Here is a 20,380-nt window from a genome sequence, read left to right as displayed (position 1 = left end):
CAAGAATAAATCCACGGCTGATGCAATTGCAATGTTTGCTTTAACCAACAGAATATAGTTTAATATAGTTGGATAAAGGAGAAACAGCTGCAGGTATTTTCTTTGATCTTCGGTAGGCGTTTGACATACAATTCCGTCATTTTTTTAATGCCCTCCCAAATGATCTCAGGAGTGAAATGGACTTTCGTAATTTTAAGAGACAGCTTAAAGAGTTTTTAATTTGTATTTTTTCTTACAGTATTAAGGACTTTATTTGATAGTGAAAACAATGCAACCATGTTTATTTTGTTTACATATTGATTGTGACGCTTGCCAATGCCTGTATTTGGGTTTAAGGGCAATAAATATAATATAATTTAATTTCATTTCAGTGTCTTCGCTAAATCTCAGCAGTCTCGATATTCCATGGTTAAGGCGGGTATAATTTGACTTTCCATTGATTTAGGCCTATATGTAAAATACTCCAGAATCGACCATTTTGTAACCGATGTCATTAAGAAATTACCGTGATCGGCCATAAAATGATCGATCGGTATTTCTATGGCCATCAAAATCGATCCACTAGCTTGAGGATTAAACTCGAAAATGATGAGTAAAACAATACTTATTCCATATACTGTACTGACTAAATTGTATAGGGATAGGGGTAGACAATAAAAAGCCACTAATTTGAAAGTGAATTCTAAGAATAACTATAAAGTAGGCCTTCAATACTACCATTGTCTATAAAACATAAGTTTTACTTGGTTTTATAGTCAAAGTCAATAGTAATGCTTTAATAATTTATCTATAACTATAACTTTTGTTAGTCACGAAAATTTCTTGTTGGTGACGTGCGAATAGCCACTAATTGCTTGAAGAAAAGAAGAACTCACATTCTCCAGTTACTACTTCTAGTTTTCTTGAACCTAGGCCTATGCCTTGATTCTGATTGGAGGAAAAGCTCATTCCCAAATCCTATTTGCCAATCGCCATCGCCATTTTGTTCTCCTTCTTTCTCCAGGACACCGGCTTCTGAGTTGACTTGTAGCTTCTACATCTTTAAATCTTTTTCTCAGATCAAGTAAGTACTTATATATTTCTGTATTTTTATACAAATAAATATTCTTTACATCAATTATAATTCTTTAGTGATTTTAGTAACACAATTTCATTTAATTTGCTTTTAACTAGCCTATGTACAAAATCCCTGACCAAATCTTGGTTGGCCTGTTCCTAACTAGCCTACATTATTTTCCGCTTGTCGCTGAGGAATATTTATTTATATTTTCCGTTGAACAAATATTTGTTCTCATTACCTAGTGCATAATTAACCTATACTAGGATTGCTTATCTTGTAACTTGGGTATATTTCATTGGCCGGCCAAGCCTATCTTAGGCCTAGGGCCTATCACTGTTATGCAATCACCATTTTACACTGTTATGCAAGGCTTTTTGGATCATCTGCTAAGGGATACGTCTCTGTTAGGCCTACTCACGACAGTAATAACGTAATAACCTCTTGAGAAGTTCTTATTGTACAATTTTTGAAGTAGGCCTAGGCCTAACTAAACTTACCCTACTCAAGTCTTGATTTGGCCTCAGACTTAACCTAGGCCTAACCCTAGAGATTCTTTAGGTATTCTTAGGTAACTTATTCTCTTTTTAGTTATTCTCTAGACCTTTTCTTGTCTAGCTTAGCCTAAGTAATTTTTTCATTTTTCCGACCCTTTTCTGTCTTTAACTTAAGTTATCTCAGTTAATATCCATCAGATCCTAAAAGTTCTTGCATAAACTTATTACTTTATTACTTATTTACTTAGCTTGCTCTAACAGTAAATTTTAGTAGGCATAATTTTTTTTCTATTTTCCAGGCGTTTTTCGCGTGAATAAAAACCATCATTTTCAGAATCAGGGCAACTTAGTTCCTACATTTTGGAAAAAAGATTTAACGCTAGCAGTGGCCAACTGTCGTCTGGTGACGGTATGGGCCAAAATTATTTTAATGTAAAAAAAAAACACTTATACTGTAATCAACTCAGATGAGAACAATATATATACCATTCGAAAGATCACATTCTGAACTTTCATTTTATTTCATAAACAAACCCTGTAGGAGGTATATAACAATGTCACGACAATTAGAAATCAAATGAATTTTTGGCGCGGCACGACTTTTGCAGCCGACACCTGGGAACTGGCAAAACACGTCTTGTTTGGCATTACCCTGCTCGGGTAATTTTCGTCTTGGGATGTTTCGGGTGGTACCACTGGATAGCCATTGATTTTATCTTCATTTTGGTACTGATATTTAGAACTAAATATTGATTGGACAATTGGTACGATTTTATGAAAACAGCTGTTTTAAAAATTTATAACAAATGGCCAACCGTCGTCAGGTGACGGTATGGAAAATACAAATTACATTTAGTGTAAGTTATTATTACTAGTCATATAATATGTCATTTTGAAGAGGAAGAAATATAGATTGTGAGAGTGGCAGCCTTGCATTCAGGGTTTTTTCTGTCTGCTTACATGAAGACGACGGAAGTGAGTCATTACTGCTACAGTCTGTCTTGTAATCGCCATTGCCATTCCATTGTTTGTTTGTTGTTGCCGGTGAGTGTTCGCTCTCGTGCTATCATCTGCGATTTATTACTAAATACGTTATTAGTTCGTAGTGTTGGTGTTATTGAAGTTTTTGCGTGTGTATAACAGTAATCTTCATGCATTTTATAATGCATAAATATTACTGAATTGTGTGAAATAGTGTTCATAAATAAAATAATGTTGCAAGTGCGACCATTTTTGTTTATGTTTATGTCTCTATATAACACATAAAAAAATGGGCCTATACCCAAGGTGTTATAAATTTTTATAAAGGTAAATGAATACACTACAACATGTTTATATTGGTTTGGGGGTAAAAAATATTGTACAAAAGTTGTATACTAAATACTGTGATTTTTTTCACGAAATCGCTATAAAATATAAAAACATTATTTTAACTTATATTACATACGTTTATAGGTAAAAAAATATTTTTACCATAGACTTATGACTTTTTCTGATTCCTTACTTCATTAGCTTTACAAACATGTATATATCATTATTAGTATACACATATATTATATAACTTTTTATAACATAAACTAACACTGTACGGTTTTCAATTTTTTCTGTTCTCCGTTTGTTATTATATTTCGCCCTAAAATCGTATAAAAAAATATTATCCTAACTTTTTATATATTTCTATGTAGGGAATTAGATTGTCTACAAAATGTATATAATGAATTTCCCATAAAAATCCGTAGGAAAAAAAAAATACCGAGGCCGCTTTTGAAAAAAAAAAAATCAAAATTTTTTATTTTTTTATTTTTTTCACTGAAAAAATACACTGTCTAGATCATTATAAAATTACTATTTCTAGATTCTCCTGTTCTTTCCGAACACAATGAATATGAGGTTGGCTAGGTTTACTTGGTTGAATTTTTACGAATTTTCAAAAAAAGGTCTGCAAAATCGCCAAAATGGGTTGGCCATTCCCCACTTCTAACATTGGCCACTGCTAAAGGGTTAATCTTCTTAGCGTGCACTAAGAAGGTAAGAATTACCAAGAAGAATTACCCCTCGAGCTGGTGGTATTTTTATGCTGTGATGGCAAGGGGGTTTTTATGGGTCGTGCAACATTTTTTATAACACATTTTTATGCAGTAAATAAGTTTGTAAATACTGATAACTTATATCATTTTTTTCAACAAAAACCAGGAATAAGATTAAGTTAGGGCCTATATAAATTTTAGATATGAAATTTTAATGTAGGCTAGGCTACAAAAAAAGTTTTGGTAGTGTAACTATGCTATAGGCCTATTTAAGTTACTAAGTAGAAATATTTTTTATTTATATTCATATATATTCCGCATTATAACACAAATCAATTAACTCAAAATAATTTTTCAAAATAAGCCTACCGTATACAAATTGTGCACAATTTCATGAGGAAAAAAATGAGATAGCCTATAATATGTAGCTTGTTCGTATAAAATACATATTAAGATGACGGTTTCTATTACCATCTAGGCCTATCTATTCGTTGTACAACCTATAAGAATACTTGAAGCAATAAATTCAGGTCTAACTTCATACAAGAAATAATTTATAAAATACTCAAGTTATACTACATACCAATATCTTACATTTCAAGTTATATTAAATTTCAATAATAAATAAAACTTTTAACGCCAGAACACCGAAACTTACCAAACACAACGCGAAATAAACAACAACAGATTCCCGTAATAAGTGACTGCGTCATCATGACAATGTCGTCAGTTGATGCGTTATTTCCATAGAGTTTTAAGTTTTCCCAAATGCGTCCGAATAGTTTGAATTCACATCAATTGACAGATTAAACTTGTACATTTCAAGACCGAATAAATACTAGGCTATATTAAGTGAAATTTGTTTAATTTCCGTGCAAAAATCTGCAATTTCCATGACGTTGTTTTATAATGCGCCCGGTATCGGGCGCTCCCATTTCAGCCGCGGCGTAAATCGCTTGATATCGGGCGCATGCCAGCTCGAGGTTTAACATTGTTCATTGAGAGGAAAGGCAGGGAAAAGGTTCATTTGACGGAGGAAATTGGTAATTAGCTGGGAGGAATGGGGTGTTTACCCTTAAAAAGGGGATATTAGTTTGATATAGTTAAATTTGTTCACTAGCAACCTATACTTCCGTCATGTGGCACAACTGTGACGCCAGGCTTGTTGGAGCGTTGCTATTGGTCTGTGTTGGTGACGTCAGTCTTCATCTTAACGCCAGCCTTCGTCTTGACGCCATCCTTTGTCTTGAAGAGACCGTAAATGAATAAGCGATTGCAAAGCCTTTGGAATCGTCAATATAGTCAATGTATATACAGTAGAGTCCCGCAAACTCGGCACTCGATAACCCGGCAGTCTGGATAACTCGGCCATCACCTGGCTCAGAAAATTAGTGATTTTTTGAGTCTGAGTTAAACATGGACTCAAGTCAAATCATTCAAAACTCGTACCAAGGATTTATTGTACGATATCTGATGACTTAATACTGACTTGTAATATAAATATAAATAAATAAGGCAGCTAAAATTATTAAAAAATGTATTGTTCTTATTTTTAACCCTAGTTCCCGATAACCCGGCATTTCACAAACTCGGCACCCTTCCAGTCCACATTATGCTGAGTTTGCGGGACTCTACTGTATATATTTTCACTTATTGAGGCGTGTGGGGAGGGCAGGTCGGGGTATATGTTGATTCGTGGCATCATTTTGAGGTCCTGAAATGCCTGTCTGCAGGTTTGGTATGGTTCAAGGTTTTCCAAGATTCTGACAGCTTTCATCTACAGACGGTGAATCCGGCTCAAATTCTGTGATGATTTTCCTCCAGACTGGTAGACTATAGCGGATGTGGGATTCTACTAGTGAGAAATATGCGGTTTTAGCTGGTGCTAGTCCTGCAATCCACTTAACTCTTCGACATAAAAATACTTGTGCTAAATTTTTTGAAAAGTTTGTTGGTAGGCTTACATGTTCCGTCCAGGTGAACTTGCTGTCTAACGTAATGCCGAGGAATTTGGTCTGAGTTGCTTCTCTTAGATCTGCTGCATTTGTTACTTTGTCTATCTTTGTTGAGTGTGCATTTGTGTTGTATTGGTTGGATTAATGGACAGATAATTATTTCCACAGTATTCATTGGCTTGTTTAGCGAATGTTTATCTGCAGTACTGTTGCTGATTAGTAGAGCAGTGTCAATTTTTTTGACTTTACTATAGTTATCCATCTTAATAAAACAATCTAAATTTACTTAAGCATATTTCAATAACTAATCACATGTCAATAAGTAGGCCTACGGTAAATAAACCAATTTAGTAAGTTTGGCTTACCTATTTTGTATAGGTAAGTTATTTAAGTGATGGGTATAGGTGTAGGTAATTAGGTAGGCCTACTCTTTTAAACATTTAATACTTTATAGGCTCTTTAATTTTACAGTTTTTGGCTTTAAACATTTTAATTTAGTATATTATTGGTCTTCAGAAAATCTGTAAATCTGACCAGTAATTAAAGATCATAAATGAGTGAATGAATGAATATAGTTTATTCCATAAAAAACATAGGCTACAAGCTGTGATTATAAACTAAATAAAGTATAATAGACAGAGACTTTTGTCACTAAAATATATTACACGAGTTTTAATAAAGCCAAAAATGATAACAATAAAATAAGGAACTAGCAGACATAGGCAGTGCTACCTGTGCGTCTGCTAAGTTGCTGTCAAATAGAAAAAAGAAAAATTATTGAATTTTGGAATGGCAATTAAAAAAAGACAATAGGTCGTTATTATAATTAGTTAAATACCCGACTAAAGATTTAACATAGGCCTAGGCTATCTAACTTACTTTTTTCACATCAAGGGTTATTTATTGTGAGTTTCTTGAGTCATAAAAAATATTACCCTCTTAAAAATGAATTCAATTTGTTTTAGGCTACCGGGTACTCATTTTGTCATGGATAACTCAATGGTATTTTGCATTGGTATTATTTACCTAGGCTTGGTGTAAATACCCGGGTAGCACATTTATAAATACCCTAACTTATCCACTGAGTATTTCCCATATCACGTGGTGATGCCCATTTTCTTGTGTTACTCTGCATAATTTTTCATTAATCTAAATTGGTTATGTTCTTTTTAGGAGAATTAGTGTAATTTATTAAACAAAATAAATGATCATTGCTATAACCTAAGTAACTAAGCTTTTAATAAATGTTTTCTCTGCGTTCGTACATTTGTTTTAAGCATATTTAATTGAACTTATCAAAATTATATATCTTTAACACCATCATCATTTTCACAGAAGGCTTGAGACATTAATTTGTCGATCACTATCAAGCTAAATCTGTCTACACAAGTCCACAGTAGTATTGCAATGAACTTTTTAACCGTAAATTTATTTCTTCTATGTTCAGTGTTCATGATTCAAGTTCATACTGCAAGTTTATCAAGCAACTTGCCTGATAAATCTCAAAACCATGATGATTGTTGTAAAGTTAAAGGTTAGTGTTTATCCAAATCAATTTTAATCCAAACTCATATTTTACAATCAATAGGATCCCTGAGTTGTGTAAGGTATCACTAAATCAATTACATTATACTGAACCGTATTTTGATAACCAATTCCTTATCATAGCCAAAAATATAACCAAGTCATAGGAAGACATACCAAACTGGATGGTTATAAATCCTGGTTAAACATAATTTATACAAGGTCTTTAATGTTTACCATTCAATACTTAACAGACATTAAATATTAATTGCCCAATTTGATCTACTACCGGTGATTAAACTGTTGTTGTTTAAAATATGAAGTAAACCAAGCGAAATATGGACTGTTTAAATTTAGGTAGGGTACTAACTAAATTAAGTTTTGAGGACGGCCAAATTAAATAATCCCCCCCTGACTAATAAAATTACTACTGTATACTGGTTATGAATTTATTATACGTAAAATACAGAATGGTTTTTTTAGGCCTACATGGAATTTTTGTTTGAGTTTACTGACAAACATAGAACATGTTTGTAGTTGTTTGGTTTTGGGGTTAATCTCTTTCAGTCAAGCCTTTCTTTCTACGTTTGAGTAATTTCTGAGTAATGACAGGTTGGTATTTTCCATGGCTCTGTGGTTGTGTAAGTTGTGACCTTGATGTCCTTTGTTACCTAGTTTCACTGTGAAACCTGCTCCTTTTATCTGTGGTCTTTGCTTCTGGAGCCGCTTAGCTTTCTTGTGTTTAACATTACTGGTATGTAAATAATTTTAACTTTTTTAGAATTATTCTGTTTCCTTGATTGACTGTGCATGTTTGGGTGTGAATTAAGTTCAGGAGTGATTTTGGTATAAAATAAAATTAACACATTGGAACAAAATTATGTTTTTATAACTTACTTAGTTCCTGGGTTTGTTACTAAAGTTTTTTTTTCAGTCTTGTACAACATTGGTGGAATTTTCAGTCGTATCTTAACAATCGGTTATAACCCTAATATTGGATTTGTTTTTTAGACGTGTATGTATGTGACAATTTATGTTTTATTTTTTGTACCATCGTTATGTAAAATCAGTAGATTCTGTTTCCTATACTTGGGTTTAAAATTTCTACCATTAATTATTGTTAAAACCAATTACAGTGTTTTAAAAACGCAAAAATATTTGTCTCTTATTATCATATGTTTGGCCTATTAATTTCATCTTCATGTTGTTAGCCTCTGGATCACTGGTATAGTAATAAATAATGGTTTAAATACCTTATAGGCTACTGTCAAAGTGATCCTTTGTAGTCTATATAGGCTACTGCAGTTTCGTTCCCTATGGGAACTTCATCAGGCTGTCAAGGACATCAAATTTTGTTCCAGAGGAAGTCGTTGAAGTTAAAATCCATCGATATCACACATTTAATTACACACATACGAAAAGACGAACAATAAATAAACATTACTAAATCGCTAGTACCGGGAAACACAATACGCGATGGTCTAGTCCTGCCCTCCGTGCGTATCGTGTTTCCCGGTACCGGCATTTTGTAATGTTTATTTATTAAGTATTTTGACAGTTCTGCCGGCAGCGTGTTCCCTGACTGAAGTGAGGTTATCCCACTGTTTTATAAAACCATGGTTTTTATCCCTAAACTACGAATATTATTTATGTCAACTGTAATGTGTGTCTTCGTGTTAAATGTCAACATTTCTACGAAACCCATCGGGTGGATTTTATAACAAAAATTTGGTCTACCTAAACTTCCGACTGATGATGAACCTACGGGTTTGAAATTAATATCGGACTACCATAATAAGGATTGCTAAGGTAAGACTTTACTATTTATTTGATTATATAAGCAATCCAGAGGCTGAAATGATAGAGTTTATTTATTGTTTGTCTTTTCGTTTGTGTATAATTAAATGTGTGACATCGATGGATTTTAACTTCAACGACTTCCTCTGGAACAAAATTTGATGTCCTTGACATCCTGAAAACTGCAGTAGCCTATATAGACTACAAAGGATCACTTTGACAGTATAAGGTTTTTAAACAATTATTTATTACTATTAATTTCAACAAGAATATATAATTGTTGTGACATAACTAACTAGGCCTAAAATGAAAAATTTTTACGTTACTTATAATTACAAAACATAGTTGTGGACGTGGGTTGGATGCGACTATTGTCACAGAAAACGTACTACTATAACCCAGAATGCCAACCGCATGGTAAAAAGCATTAAGCGTTTTGAGAGAGCTTTGCCTGTCAATCCGTAGGCAGCGCCACCAGCGTTGCCATGCAATAGCATAGCCTACGGATTGACAGGCAAAGCTCTCTCAAAACGCTTAATGCTTTTTACCATGCGGTTGGCATTCTGGGTTATAGTAGTACGTTTTCTGTGCTATTGTTCACAAGTGCTGCAGCTAGTCCCTTTGCTGCTGCTAGACTGAAATCACATTTGAGAGTCCAATAATAGCGAAAAGTAATTTTCTCTATTAGGCTATTACAAATGAATAAAAGTGCAATGTTTGATATAAAAGTTCAAAGACATTTTAAAATCACAATAGGCTATTGCATTTAATTTGAATTAAGAAAATTGCATGTGTGCAGGGACTCCCTAGTCCCTGTTAGGGTGAACTCGAGAAGTACGGTAACAAAAGACTAGTCGCCGCACTGGTGAAAATATTCCTCTTAAAACGACAAACCCTTGGGTCCTCATTTTAAACTTGTCCACAACTAAAGATTTTAATCCTGTTCCATTTACTGTATTTATTGTGTTGGTCTCAAATTTTTTGTATCTACAGGGTGTCCCGGAACTCTCTACCAATATTTTAGGGCATTGTTCCTGGGTAAGAAACATATCTAAATATCATATTTAAATTGTCCGGAAGTCCATACTTACTCAGATAGCCGCCATTTTGTTTTTTCACTTATTAATTTTTTTCTGAAAACTGGTTAAACATACGAAGTTGAAACTTTGCACAAACATTTATGACAACTAGACAAAGCTACAAAAAAATTATGACGATTTTTCAAACTCATAAAACAAAATGGCGGCTGTTTAAAATGTTGTTTCTTAAATTACTCGAAAACCGTTGATGTTACAAAAATTTTACAAGAATAATTGTTTTAAGGCAATTTTATTACAAATCGATCGACACCTTAATCTTTAAGATCGGACGGGTATTAACTGAGATATGGCAGTTTTAGTGATACGTGACCGCCGGATATTAGTTGCAGCGCATGCTGAAAGCGGTCACGTATCACTAAAACTGCCATATCTCAGTTAATACTCGTCCGATCTTAAAGATTAAGGTGTCGATCGATTTGTAATAAAATTGCCTTAAAAAAGATATTCTTGTAAAATGTTTGTAAAATCAACGGTTTTCGAGTAATTTAAGAAACAAAATTTTAAACAGCCGCCATTTTGTTTTATGAATTTGAAAAATCGTCATAATTTTTTTGTAGCTTTGTCTAGTTGTCATAAATGTTTGTGCAAAGTTTCAACTTCGTATGTTTAACCAATCTTCAGAAAAAAATTAATAAGTGAAAAAAACAAAATGGCGGCTATCTGAGTAAGTAAGGACTTCCGGACAATTTAAATATGATATTTAGATATGTTTCTTACCCAGGAACAATGCCCTAAAATATTGGTAGAGAGTTCCGGGACACCCTGTATATAGTTTTTTGTTGTTTTTGTTTCGTTTTACCATTTGAATGTGATACCTATTAGTTTTTTGTTTTTTTTTTATTGTTTTTGTATTAGGTTAAAAATCAAACCATGAGCAGATCAGGGGTGTCCGAACAAAAAAGAACTGTGACCTGGGGTCCTCTAAATGAACAAAAAGAACCAGGTGCCAAGTAGAGAAAACGTAGACTCCGTGAATTATTTTGATACAGTAGAGCGTAGAAAATCCGAAATGTCAAATTCCGAACCGCTCCTGAGGGTTTTAAAATATTAAATTAGCAAATAGACAACGCATGTTTTACAATTTCGCAGGCCAAACAGTCGGCGCCCGGCAGGGAAATGAGTGAATGCACCGAGCCAGTCAGTGTCTTGTTCGTTTCCAATGTATAAACTATACCCTACATTAAGAAACAAATTACAGTAATGTACAGAAAATACCTAAGTACAAATATTAACTGTATCCTAGAACTGTGTTTTTAATACTGTAGGCCTACCTATTTGTCTATTAGGAATTTCTAGATTATGTTTGAAAATCACACTAGGCCTACTACGGTCCCAATTGGTTCGGATTTTTGATGCTCTACTGTGTATATCAATTGAACTATGAGGGCGGGTTTCTAAGTAAGAGCCGTTTTACGTATAAATCCGTACTTCTCTTGTACGCCGCAAAAGGCCCCGCCACTTATTGGCACGATTTCCAGCTCTGTAGCTGACATGTACACGCTGTTGCTGTGTGTTTTTAAATGTACGCTGTTGCTGTGTGTTTTTAAATGTACGCTGTTGCTGTGTGTTTTTAAATGTACGCTGTTGCTGTGTGTTTTTAAATGTACGCTGTTGCTGTGTGTTTTTAATTGTACGCTGTTGTTGTGTGTTTTAAAATGACGCTATTGCTGTGTGTTTTTAAATGTACGCTGTTGCTGTGTGTTTTTAAATGTACACTTCACTGTGTGTTTTTAAATTGTTAAAACCATTGAACATCCCGCCGTGTGCGAGATATAGTCAGTGCTCAGTGATACGTTTTTTTATCACAAGAAACATATCACATGCTGACATTCATCGCCAGATGACTGAAGTTTATAACCCTGATGCAATAGTGGGGAAACTGTATAAATAGGTTAGGGAGTCCAAAAATGTCAGTCAAAATGTCCATTTTTGAAGGAATTTTGTTTTTGGTTGGTGCCAGACTTCTGACAGAATACCTCAAAAAAGGGAAAAGGTCATAGCCATTTTTACATTCCATAACCCATTTCCGCACTCAACCGTCACTCATTGCATTAGGGCCAGCCTTCAGTCATTTGGCGATGAATTTCGGTATTGGATATGTTTCTTGTAGGTAATCATAAAACGTATCACTGACCTTATCTTGGACGCTGCGGGAGATTCGATGGTGTAAAATCTTTTTCTAAACCCGCAGCGAAGTGTACATGACAGCAACAGAGCTGGGAATGGTGTCATTCTGTTCACAAATGATGCCAGTAAGTGGCGAGGAGCTTCGTTACCGTACAAGCGAGGATACACAAAAACGGCCCTAACTTACAAAACTGCCTTCGTACTTATCACAAAATTTTTTTTAGAAAATTGAAATATAAACATTATAATTATTTTAAAATATTTTTGCCAGTGAGGAGATTCTAAATAGTTGATCAATTAACCAGGAACAATGAAAACAGTCATATTCTTTTCTGTTACCGGTATCTCTCTTCATAAATTTGAACTATGCACGTTTTGTTTCATTATTCATCATTATTCATTTTTATCATTATAACTAAGCTCTTAATTTGTTCAATCCTTATTTCACTACATAATAATAGATGTTCCAAGCTGTTTGGTTAAAATACAGTTTAAATGTTATGCTTAGTGATAATAAACAACATAACTTATGCCTAACCTTGTAACACTCTCCATCCGCACAGTGACTTATGCTTATGCACATGATACTAAACAGCATGTTGCATCTAGCAAAACTATGTTGTTTACTACAGAGGGGAATCTTTAACTTTGTTGTATAAAATTCCATAAACTGCTTTCGAATGGCTGTCTCTGAGATTAATTGACTGACACCCACATTAATTAGGGTTTATTGTTTTTGCATGATACACATAATGAATTGAATAGTAAAAATAACTGTACACTTTTGCTTACAATTTTGTTCTGTCTGTATCGCTGACTCACATTCCTTGTCTATGCTTTAGTGAAAATTTTTGATCAAGGAGGTGAATTCCAAATGTATTTTTCAAATTAATTGTAACTACTGTTGCTAGTGTAATAAACTTAGCCTACTGAAATTTTTAATAATATGAGATAACTTGATAAATTATTAACTCCCTACTAACAAATACTAATGTTTAAATTTTTGATCTAATTTATAACACAAGTTCTTTTAAGTTTTTATAGCAGATTAGGGTTTCAAACTTGTTATCATGTGTTTTCATTAAAGCTTGATAAGTTCATTCACTTATCGGTAATTTGATTAATTTTGCTTCACATATCAGTAGCTATCTAAATTGCGATATAGCTCACCACTTTAATCGTAACTGATGTAATGTTGATATATTTATAGGGAAACTAACTAAGGTTCTCATTTCTTTATTGAACTGTAACTTAACTCAGTTTCTAACAATGCCGCTAACAGGTTCAAATTTCTCTGTAGATTATAGTCATACAATGGTGCCGGCTCTAGAGAAACCTGCTCCGGAATTCGCTGGAACTGCTGTTGTCAAAGGGCAGTTCAAGGACATCAAACTGTCGGATTACAAAGGCAAATACGTTGTCTTGTTCTTCTACCCACTTGACTTGTAAGTATTTTTATCCATAATTGTATAATAATTGAATAGTATGTTATTTAAATTGTTTGTCTGGCTTTTAGGTTAAGGCAAATGTCGTTATTTTGATTGTTTTTACTTATACAAACTATATCCTTTTGACTTATTAACCTATTTTTACTTGCATTGATTTACACTAATTAATTAATCCCTAATGCTTGTCAGGGGCTTGTGTTCAACTATACAGGTTGGGCCAAGGAACTACTGCATTTTTATTATTTAAAGTTACTGAAGTATATCTATATCATAAGCAAGAGGTTGTTTAAGTGTGTTATTTCCCCTTTTTTCGGGTAGTTTCAAAAATAAATTAGGGGCATAAATTTCACCCAAGGTAGTCTAGATCATGGACCTCAATAGACGAATATACATGGTCCATTCATGTCCTTGAGCTTTATCAAAGTAGGCCTATTTTGTTTGGTCTCCATGGGGAAAAAACAATTCCACAATGATTATATTTACTTTGTTAATATTTGAATAAAGTCATTCACTATTCTCTGACACACTGCTGATTGAATGAATCCAAAAAACAATTTAACAAAGTTGTACAGTCAGGGTGTCCAGCCAACCGAGTAAACCGTGAATTGTACGTGAATTTTGATGTCCTGGAAAAAATCTATGAATTGTAGGTACATCAATTTTGTATGGAACCAGGAAATTTCAGATTTCGAATAGGGGGAATCGTAAAAAACCCCGCCTGATATTACTGATTTTCTCGTTTTGTTAAATCGCAACTGCGAGAAACTATTACCAATCACTGATTGTTCTTCTATCGTAAGAAAAAGAAGAAATTATCAGTAAAAAACTGACCTTTACCTAAAGTTCTCTGTTGAATTTTATCACTTTGAACTTATGTTCTTGGTTTGTGACTAAGTTTTTAGGATTTTAGATTTTAAATCCCTGACTTTTTACTATAATATCCCTGTCTTTTACTAATACCATTATCCACCGAAACAAAAAACAAGATAAAATCTGAATTATTCTATGTGTAAGAATGCAAACATTTTTGTTATCGGATAGTTATCGATCAGTTTAATTCTTATACTTGATATCATACAATTTTTTATTTATATTTTTTTTTTTGCGCCAGTATCCAACTAAAGGATATTTTTTCTAGTTTTGTTTGTTATTTTTTATTTGTTGTATGGTTTAGCCATCTCAACTTTCTTGGTTTAGAAATGTTTTATACAACTCTGTTTCTGAGTTATTTTTTGGCCCTTTGATGGGTTTTAATGTCCTAGTTGGTATAAAAAAAATGAGTTAGGGATGCTTATTAAAGCGGCCCTAAATTTATTTGTCTTGGAAATTTTGCATTTTGAACTTGGGAAACCTGGAACTGTCTTTAAAAAAATTTTATATTGAAGGGACACTGGACACCATGACAGTTGAATTTTGTTGCTATGTTAATGATGTGTATAAAAGGTTGTTAAACTGCAGATTTAAATATATACTAGGCTACATTTTTGTTATTTGGTTCATGGTTCATGCCATATGAAAAGCTATACAAAATGTTCCTCCTCAGTCATTAGTAATTTCCATTGAAATGGATGCCTCACCTTGAAATACTGATTAAGCTACCTGTTAAGTAACCACTTGTCATTGTATTAATTTCAATTGTGAATTTCAATTAAGAAAGAGTTTTTAACAAAACATTCTACGTTAAAATATAAAATAGTGAAATGTTTAAAATGCAAAAATACTTTTCAAGTTTGAAAAATATAGTTAAAAACTTTGAGCAGAGGTTATGTTAGTAAAAATGTTGTGCATAGTGTTTTTTCTATCTATATATTTATTTATACAAATATGCAAGTGATTTGGTATTTTGGTAAAATCGATTTCACATATTCTACAGTATAGGATATTAGGAAATTTAAAACTTGCGCTTCTGGCCATAGATCCAAGAATTTTTTTAAACACCAGTCACAGCTCTGCTCTACGAGCTTAATAGTTTCCATCTTATTCTTATGTACAAACTTCAGCTAAATATAGGTGTTGTTGAAAAAAGGAAAGGGGTGTTGTAAGGGGGTCGCAGCAATGTCACATTTTCGTCTAACATTCAAAACTAATTAATTGTTGATGCGTTGAGTTATTATTTATGAAAACAATTTTTCATTTCGCTCTAAAAAAAATTGTGTTGTGAATTATTCAATCAGACTAGTTAGGTGATAATCAAGTGACCCTTTTGCAACCTACTGCTTACAGTTACATGTGTTGGATAAATAACGTTTTATGATAGACTTATCAGTCAAGAGTGCTAATAATTCAGACTAGATCTTGTATGATGCACTCAAGTTAAAAGTGCATTAACTTACAAGATCTTGAACTTACAAGAGTGTTGGTTAAGTTGCATTATTGTGGAAACATGATTTCATTTGTAAACAAACTATTTTTAACTGCATCAACTGCTCTCATTAAACATCTAGATGACTAGTAATGTATTAAAAAATGAAAGTTAAGTCTTAAAGTAGCAGTCTTGTTTCATTTGAGCTCTATTACAAATCTTTTTAAATAAAAATTCTTGATAATTAAATTTGTTATTTTCCTCTAGAATGATATTTTACTGTCATAAATTAAAAGTTTCACTGATAGTACCATAATTAATTGAAGTTATGGGATCTATCGAGCTTTGATATTAACTCAAAGTTTGAATATTTATTGAAAGTTCGAATACTTATAAATCTTCTTTGAGTAAGTCAGAGGTTCCAACTCAACCGTAACATCTAGCAGGGGTTCCCACTCAACCGTTAAAACCTTGAATGAGCCGTGAATTTCACAGTTGAACCTTAAAAAGAGATTCTGATTCTTGGTTTAGAGTGTCTAGATTCATTTAAGGTTCTAGAATATCCCTCAGTGTTGAATATCCTGATATTTTCACATCAATTCAAAAAATCTTTATTCAGTCATAAACTAGAATATACAAGAACATACAATTTTATAAAAGACAAAATAAATATAGTACATGAGAAACAAATGTAAAAAATACTGTAATACAATTATTGCACAAAAAGAGAACAAAAACATGCGTCTGTGAAAGAACTATATTGTTATTGCTTAAACCAGAAATCACACATAATTTTGATAAAAAATGTGTACAGCAGTAATGTGCATGCGTGATCTCACTCCCAATTTCCCATGCAGCAGCATTGTACCATATTATGTGTTAGAACTGAATGTCAATCATTATAGTAATTGAAATATAAGCATTTCAGAGGCTATAACGTATTGAACTTTGTTTCCAACGGGACTATATCAATTGTTTCTTTGCAGTACATTCGTGTGCCCGACCGAGATTATCGCTTTCTCCGAGGCTTATCCGGAGTTCCAGAAGCACAATTGCGAGGTGATTGCTGCGTCGACTGACAGCCACTTCAGCCACTTGGCCTGGGTGAACACCCCTCGCAAACAGGGAGGTTTGGGAGACATGAACATCCCCCTACTGGCCGACAAGTCCGCCAAGATTGCCCGATCTTACGGAGTGTACAATGAGGAGACTGGAATTCCGTACCGAGGTCTGTTCATCATCGATGACAAGCAGCGTCTCCGTCAGATAACTGTCAATGACCTCCCTGTTGGACGCTCCGTAGATGAGACTCTTCGTCTCGTACAGGCATTCCAATTCACCGACAAGCATGGAGAAGGTACGTTGAAACAACATTGTACTATGATTATATTTGTATTGGCTCTAGTGAAATAGGTTTACTAAGCTTGTTGTGTTTTCAAAATTGAGGTTAAGAACTCTCGGTGATCAAGCACATATTAGATTATAGATGATCATGTATAAGTTATGGTAATAACAATACTCAACTAATCATTTTCTCATGAGTGGAAAACCCCTTTTGCATCGAACCTGCAAATTTCAGGAAATATATTATTGCTTTATTGTAGTTTCATTATTAAACACTTAAAATTGAGCTCAGTTTTACATTGGTCTAATAGGTTATTATGTTTGTTTAAAGATAAACACACCAGTTTTTCTTATGAGATAATTGTTTGTTGCTACAGTGAAACATCAAAGAAAGTTTCAGAAACCTTTTTGTACCCAAAAACTAAAATGTACAGTGGTCCCGAGTCTAGGTCATGGCCATAAAGACTTTGGTAATAGCTACTTTTCCTTAAGAGGAAGCTCTGTAATACCATATTAATGTATTTTTATGTCTTTACTAACAATGTGACCTTTGACCACAGTGTGTCCAGCTGGGTGGAAGCCGGGTGACAAATCAATGAAGCCCAGCCCCAAGGAGGCGCAGGAATATTTCCACGCCGTTAACTAAACATGAAACATTTTGTTCCAATGTAATACTTAATCTTTTGTTTCCTTTGTTCATTTATTGTTAACTTTTCTTAAGATTTATCACTACAAATGCATTGTGATATTAAACATGTTTATGATGAGGCTTTAAGGGATGGTGATCGGTGCTGAGTTCTAAGAGTGACTTTCATTTCTCTAATTGCATTTGTTCTTTTCGTTTCAAATTTCAATTCTGAATTTAGTTATCTTAACTGGTTTTTCCTCAGAACTCAACATCACAATAAAGAGTATCTAAGATAGCTAGTTTTAAGTGTTTTTCACGTATGTGTTAATAAAAATGTTTTCATAGTATTTTTGTCTTATTATTGCACCAGTAGTTCATTATATACACACTGATATTGTTGTTAATGTACCATCCATCTATACCAACCGATATATTAATTGTTTACATGGAAAGTGAGAAAGAAATTTACTAATAATATGCCTCTTTTATTACTATGTGGAATGTAACAATTTGTTAAATTGCAAAACGGCTGATTTCTCAAAATTTTACTTTGCCCACTACTTATCCTCACTCTAGATGACAACTGGTATGGTGATAACATAAAAGGTTTTTTACATACAATGACAATCTACAGACAACAGATTATATTGTAGATTAAATAAATTCTCCTAAAATGGTTACGTTTCGGTCAAAAAACAAAGTAATTTTTAATTTTTGAAGATGCTTGTCATTTGTAAAGGGAGAGAGTACCTACTTTTAATTTACTGAATTTTAAGGTTGCCAATGTCATTGTCTAATCGCGCAGCTCAGCCCCAGCCACAAAACTTCCTTGCAGTGTTGTAAGTGGGGAACATTTATAAAACACAATAATTTTTAGTTGCCACTTTCCAAAAACTAGGCAATATTTTAATGAAATCAAATGAAAAACGTCTTTATTGAGCCAGCGTTATTCAAAGTACAGTTCTTTGTTTTTCAATACAACTGTTGTCAAACTAAACGTAATTGGTCAGCTTATACTAGACATATTGCAACAATACTTTTTAGATCAACTGGCTAATTATTATTGGTATAAAATAAATCTTTCAAACCCCTTTTAAACCTTGAGAGGTTTACTGATTTGAGGTCAGTTGGAAGGGCATTGTAGGCTTGGGGCCCAAAGTAAGAAAAGGCTTTCTTCCCGAATTCCGTTCTGACCCGTGGCAAGTGTAGCAAGCCTTCCTGCCGAGTGAGGCGAACGCTCACCTCAGACCTGAAAACCAGTTTCCTTCTGATGGATTAGGGACACTCCGTTAACAAAGTTTTAGAGAACGGTTTGAAGGTCACAGCATTGTTTAACTGTCAAGATGTTTGCCCTTGACCTATACTCGCTGATATGATCCGACCTTTTTAAGTTGAAGACAAATCTCAGAGCACTGTTCTGAAGTCTTGTGAGAATATTTATATTCTCTTGAGTAAGGCTTATTTATATTCTCTTGAGTAAGGCTGTTGCCAAAAGAGGGAAGAGCATAATAAATAGATGGAAGAATTATAGCACGAACTATTTCAAGTTTGGTTGACATTGGTAGAACAAACCTAAACCTATTAATTAATCGTAATTTATTAATGTGTACTTCATCTTTTTTAACTCAAAAAGTTGATATTTTTCTCTCCTGAAAAAGTGCCTTTTTGTTCATTAGCTGCACAAACTATCCCCTCACCTCCTATTGTAAATACAATAGAGTCCCGCAAACTCGGTGTAATGTGGACTGGAAGGGTGCAGAGTTTGTGAAATGCCAGGTTATCGGGAACTAGGGTTAAAAATAAGGACAATACAATTTTTAAGCTTTTTAACCTCCTTTTAGCGAATTTCCCTATAGGGAAGTAGCTATTACCGTAGGTGGCATGGTAAAACCTAGGCCCGGGACCGATTTACTTTTTCATTTTGATGTCCCCAGAGGACAAAAACACCATTTGTTCAAATTTTATATATGTATATATATATATATATATATATATATATATATATATATATAGATTTATATATATATGTGTCCGTAAACGCGATAACTTGAGTATTTTTGTCCGATTTTGATGAAATTTGGTTTAAAGGTGTAAGGCGACATAAACTTGAATGAGTTCGCGAACCAGCATGATCGGACCATGGGAACGGGGTTTCCCGGTGGGTTTTAAGGGGTAAAAATTGGTTTTTCTCATTTTTGACCCCCAAAACACAAAATTTCCCAATTTATCTCTAGACCATATTAAAGAGCTTAAAAAAACAAATAATTTAGTATATCAAAGTGTTTTTGTACGGTTATTGGTAACGGAGAAAATTCAAAAAATTGTAAATTAAAAATTCCCATGTTATTCTTATGGAGAATATTGAAAATGTTGTAGTTTGTTTGTTTGTGGATATATTTAGATCAAACTGGGAACATTTATTTATTTTATACTAAGCTATTAATATTTTACTAAAACACACTTTATTAGTTTTAGTTTCCTTGTGGCAGCAAACCTAGGTACTCGTTAAACCTAAATAGATTCAATTGAAAATCATTCAGAGAAATGGAAATTCGCTTAGTCGGCAGGTTTGCT

General features: G+C 33.5%; 1 protein-coding gene across 4 annotated transcripts; it reads left to right on the top strand.

The window, feature by feature from the left end:
- Positions 1–932: 932 nt before the first annotated feature.
- On the top strand, positions 933–18,153 carry LOC128998187 (peroxiredoxin 1-like). 4 transcript variants are annotated; one of them, XM_054424205.1, is made up of 4 exons: positions 933–1,063; positions 13,385–13,529; positions 16,821–17,191; positions 17,739–18,153. In XM_054424205.1, exons 2-4 carry the CDS (start codon positions 13,399–13,401, stop codon positions 17,822–17,824), a joined length of 588 nt encoding a protein of 195 aa, XP_054280180.1. In that variant the 5' UTR covers positions 933–1,063; positions 13,385–13,398; the 3' UTR covers positions 17,825–18,153. The 4 variants fall into 4 exon arrangements, with proteins under 4 accessions (XP_054280180.1, XP_054280178.1, XP_054280179.1 ...); XM_054424203.1 differs by lacking the exon at positions 933–1,063 and adding an exon at positions 6,946–7,070; XM_054424204.1 differs by lacking the exon at positions 933–1,063 and adding an exon at positions 7,651–7,672.
- The last annotated feature ends 2,227 nt before the right edge of the window (positions 18,154–20,380 follow it).

The sequence above is a fragment of the Macrosteles quadrilineatus genome, unplaced genomic scaffold (assembly GCF_028750875.1).
Source record: "Macrosteles quadrilineatus isolate MER2022 unplaced genomic scaffold, UCM_ALF_1.0 Scaffold_7__1_contigs__length_78375512, whole genome shotgun sequence".
In the NCBI taxonomy this organism is placed as follows: Eukaryota; Metazoa; Arthropoda; class Insecta; order Hemiptera; family Cicadellidae; genus Macrosteles; species Macrosteles quadrilineatus.
The sequence above is the reverse complement of the archived record's forward strand: the minus strand, read 5'-3'. Positions and strand labels throughout refer to the sequence as shown.

Coding starts and splice junctions, on each gene's coding strand:
- LOC128998187 (XM_054424203.1), top strand. CDS start 6,989: ATGATTCAAGTTCATACTGCAAGTTTATCAAGCAACTTGCCTGATAAA. Junction 7,071..13,384: donor TGATTGTTGTAAAGTTAAAG/GTTAGTGTTTAT, acceptor ATTTCTCTGTAG/ATTATAGTCATACAATGGTG. Junction 13,530..16,820: donor TTCTTCTACCCACTTGACTT/GTAAGTATTTTT, acceptor GTTTCTTTGCAG/TACATTCGTGTGCCCGACCG.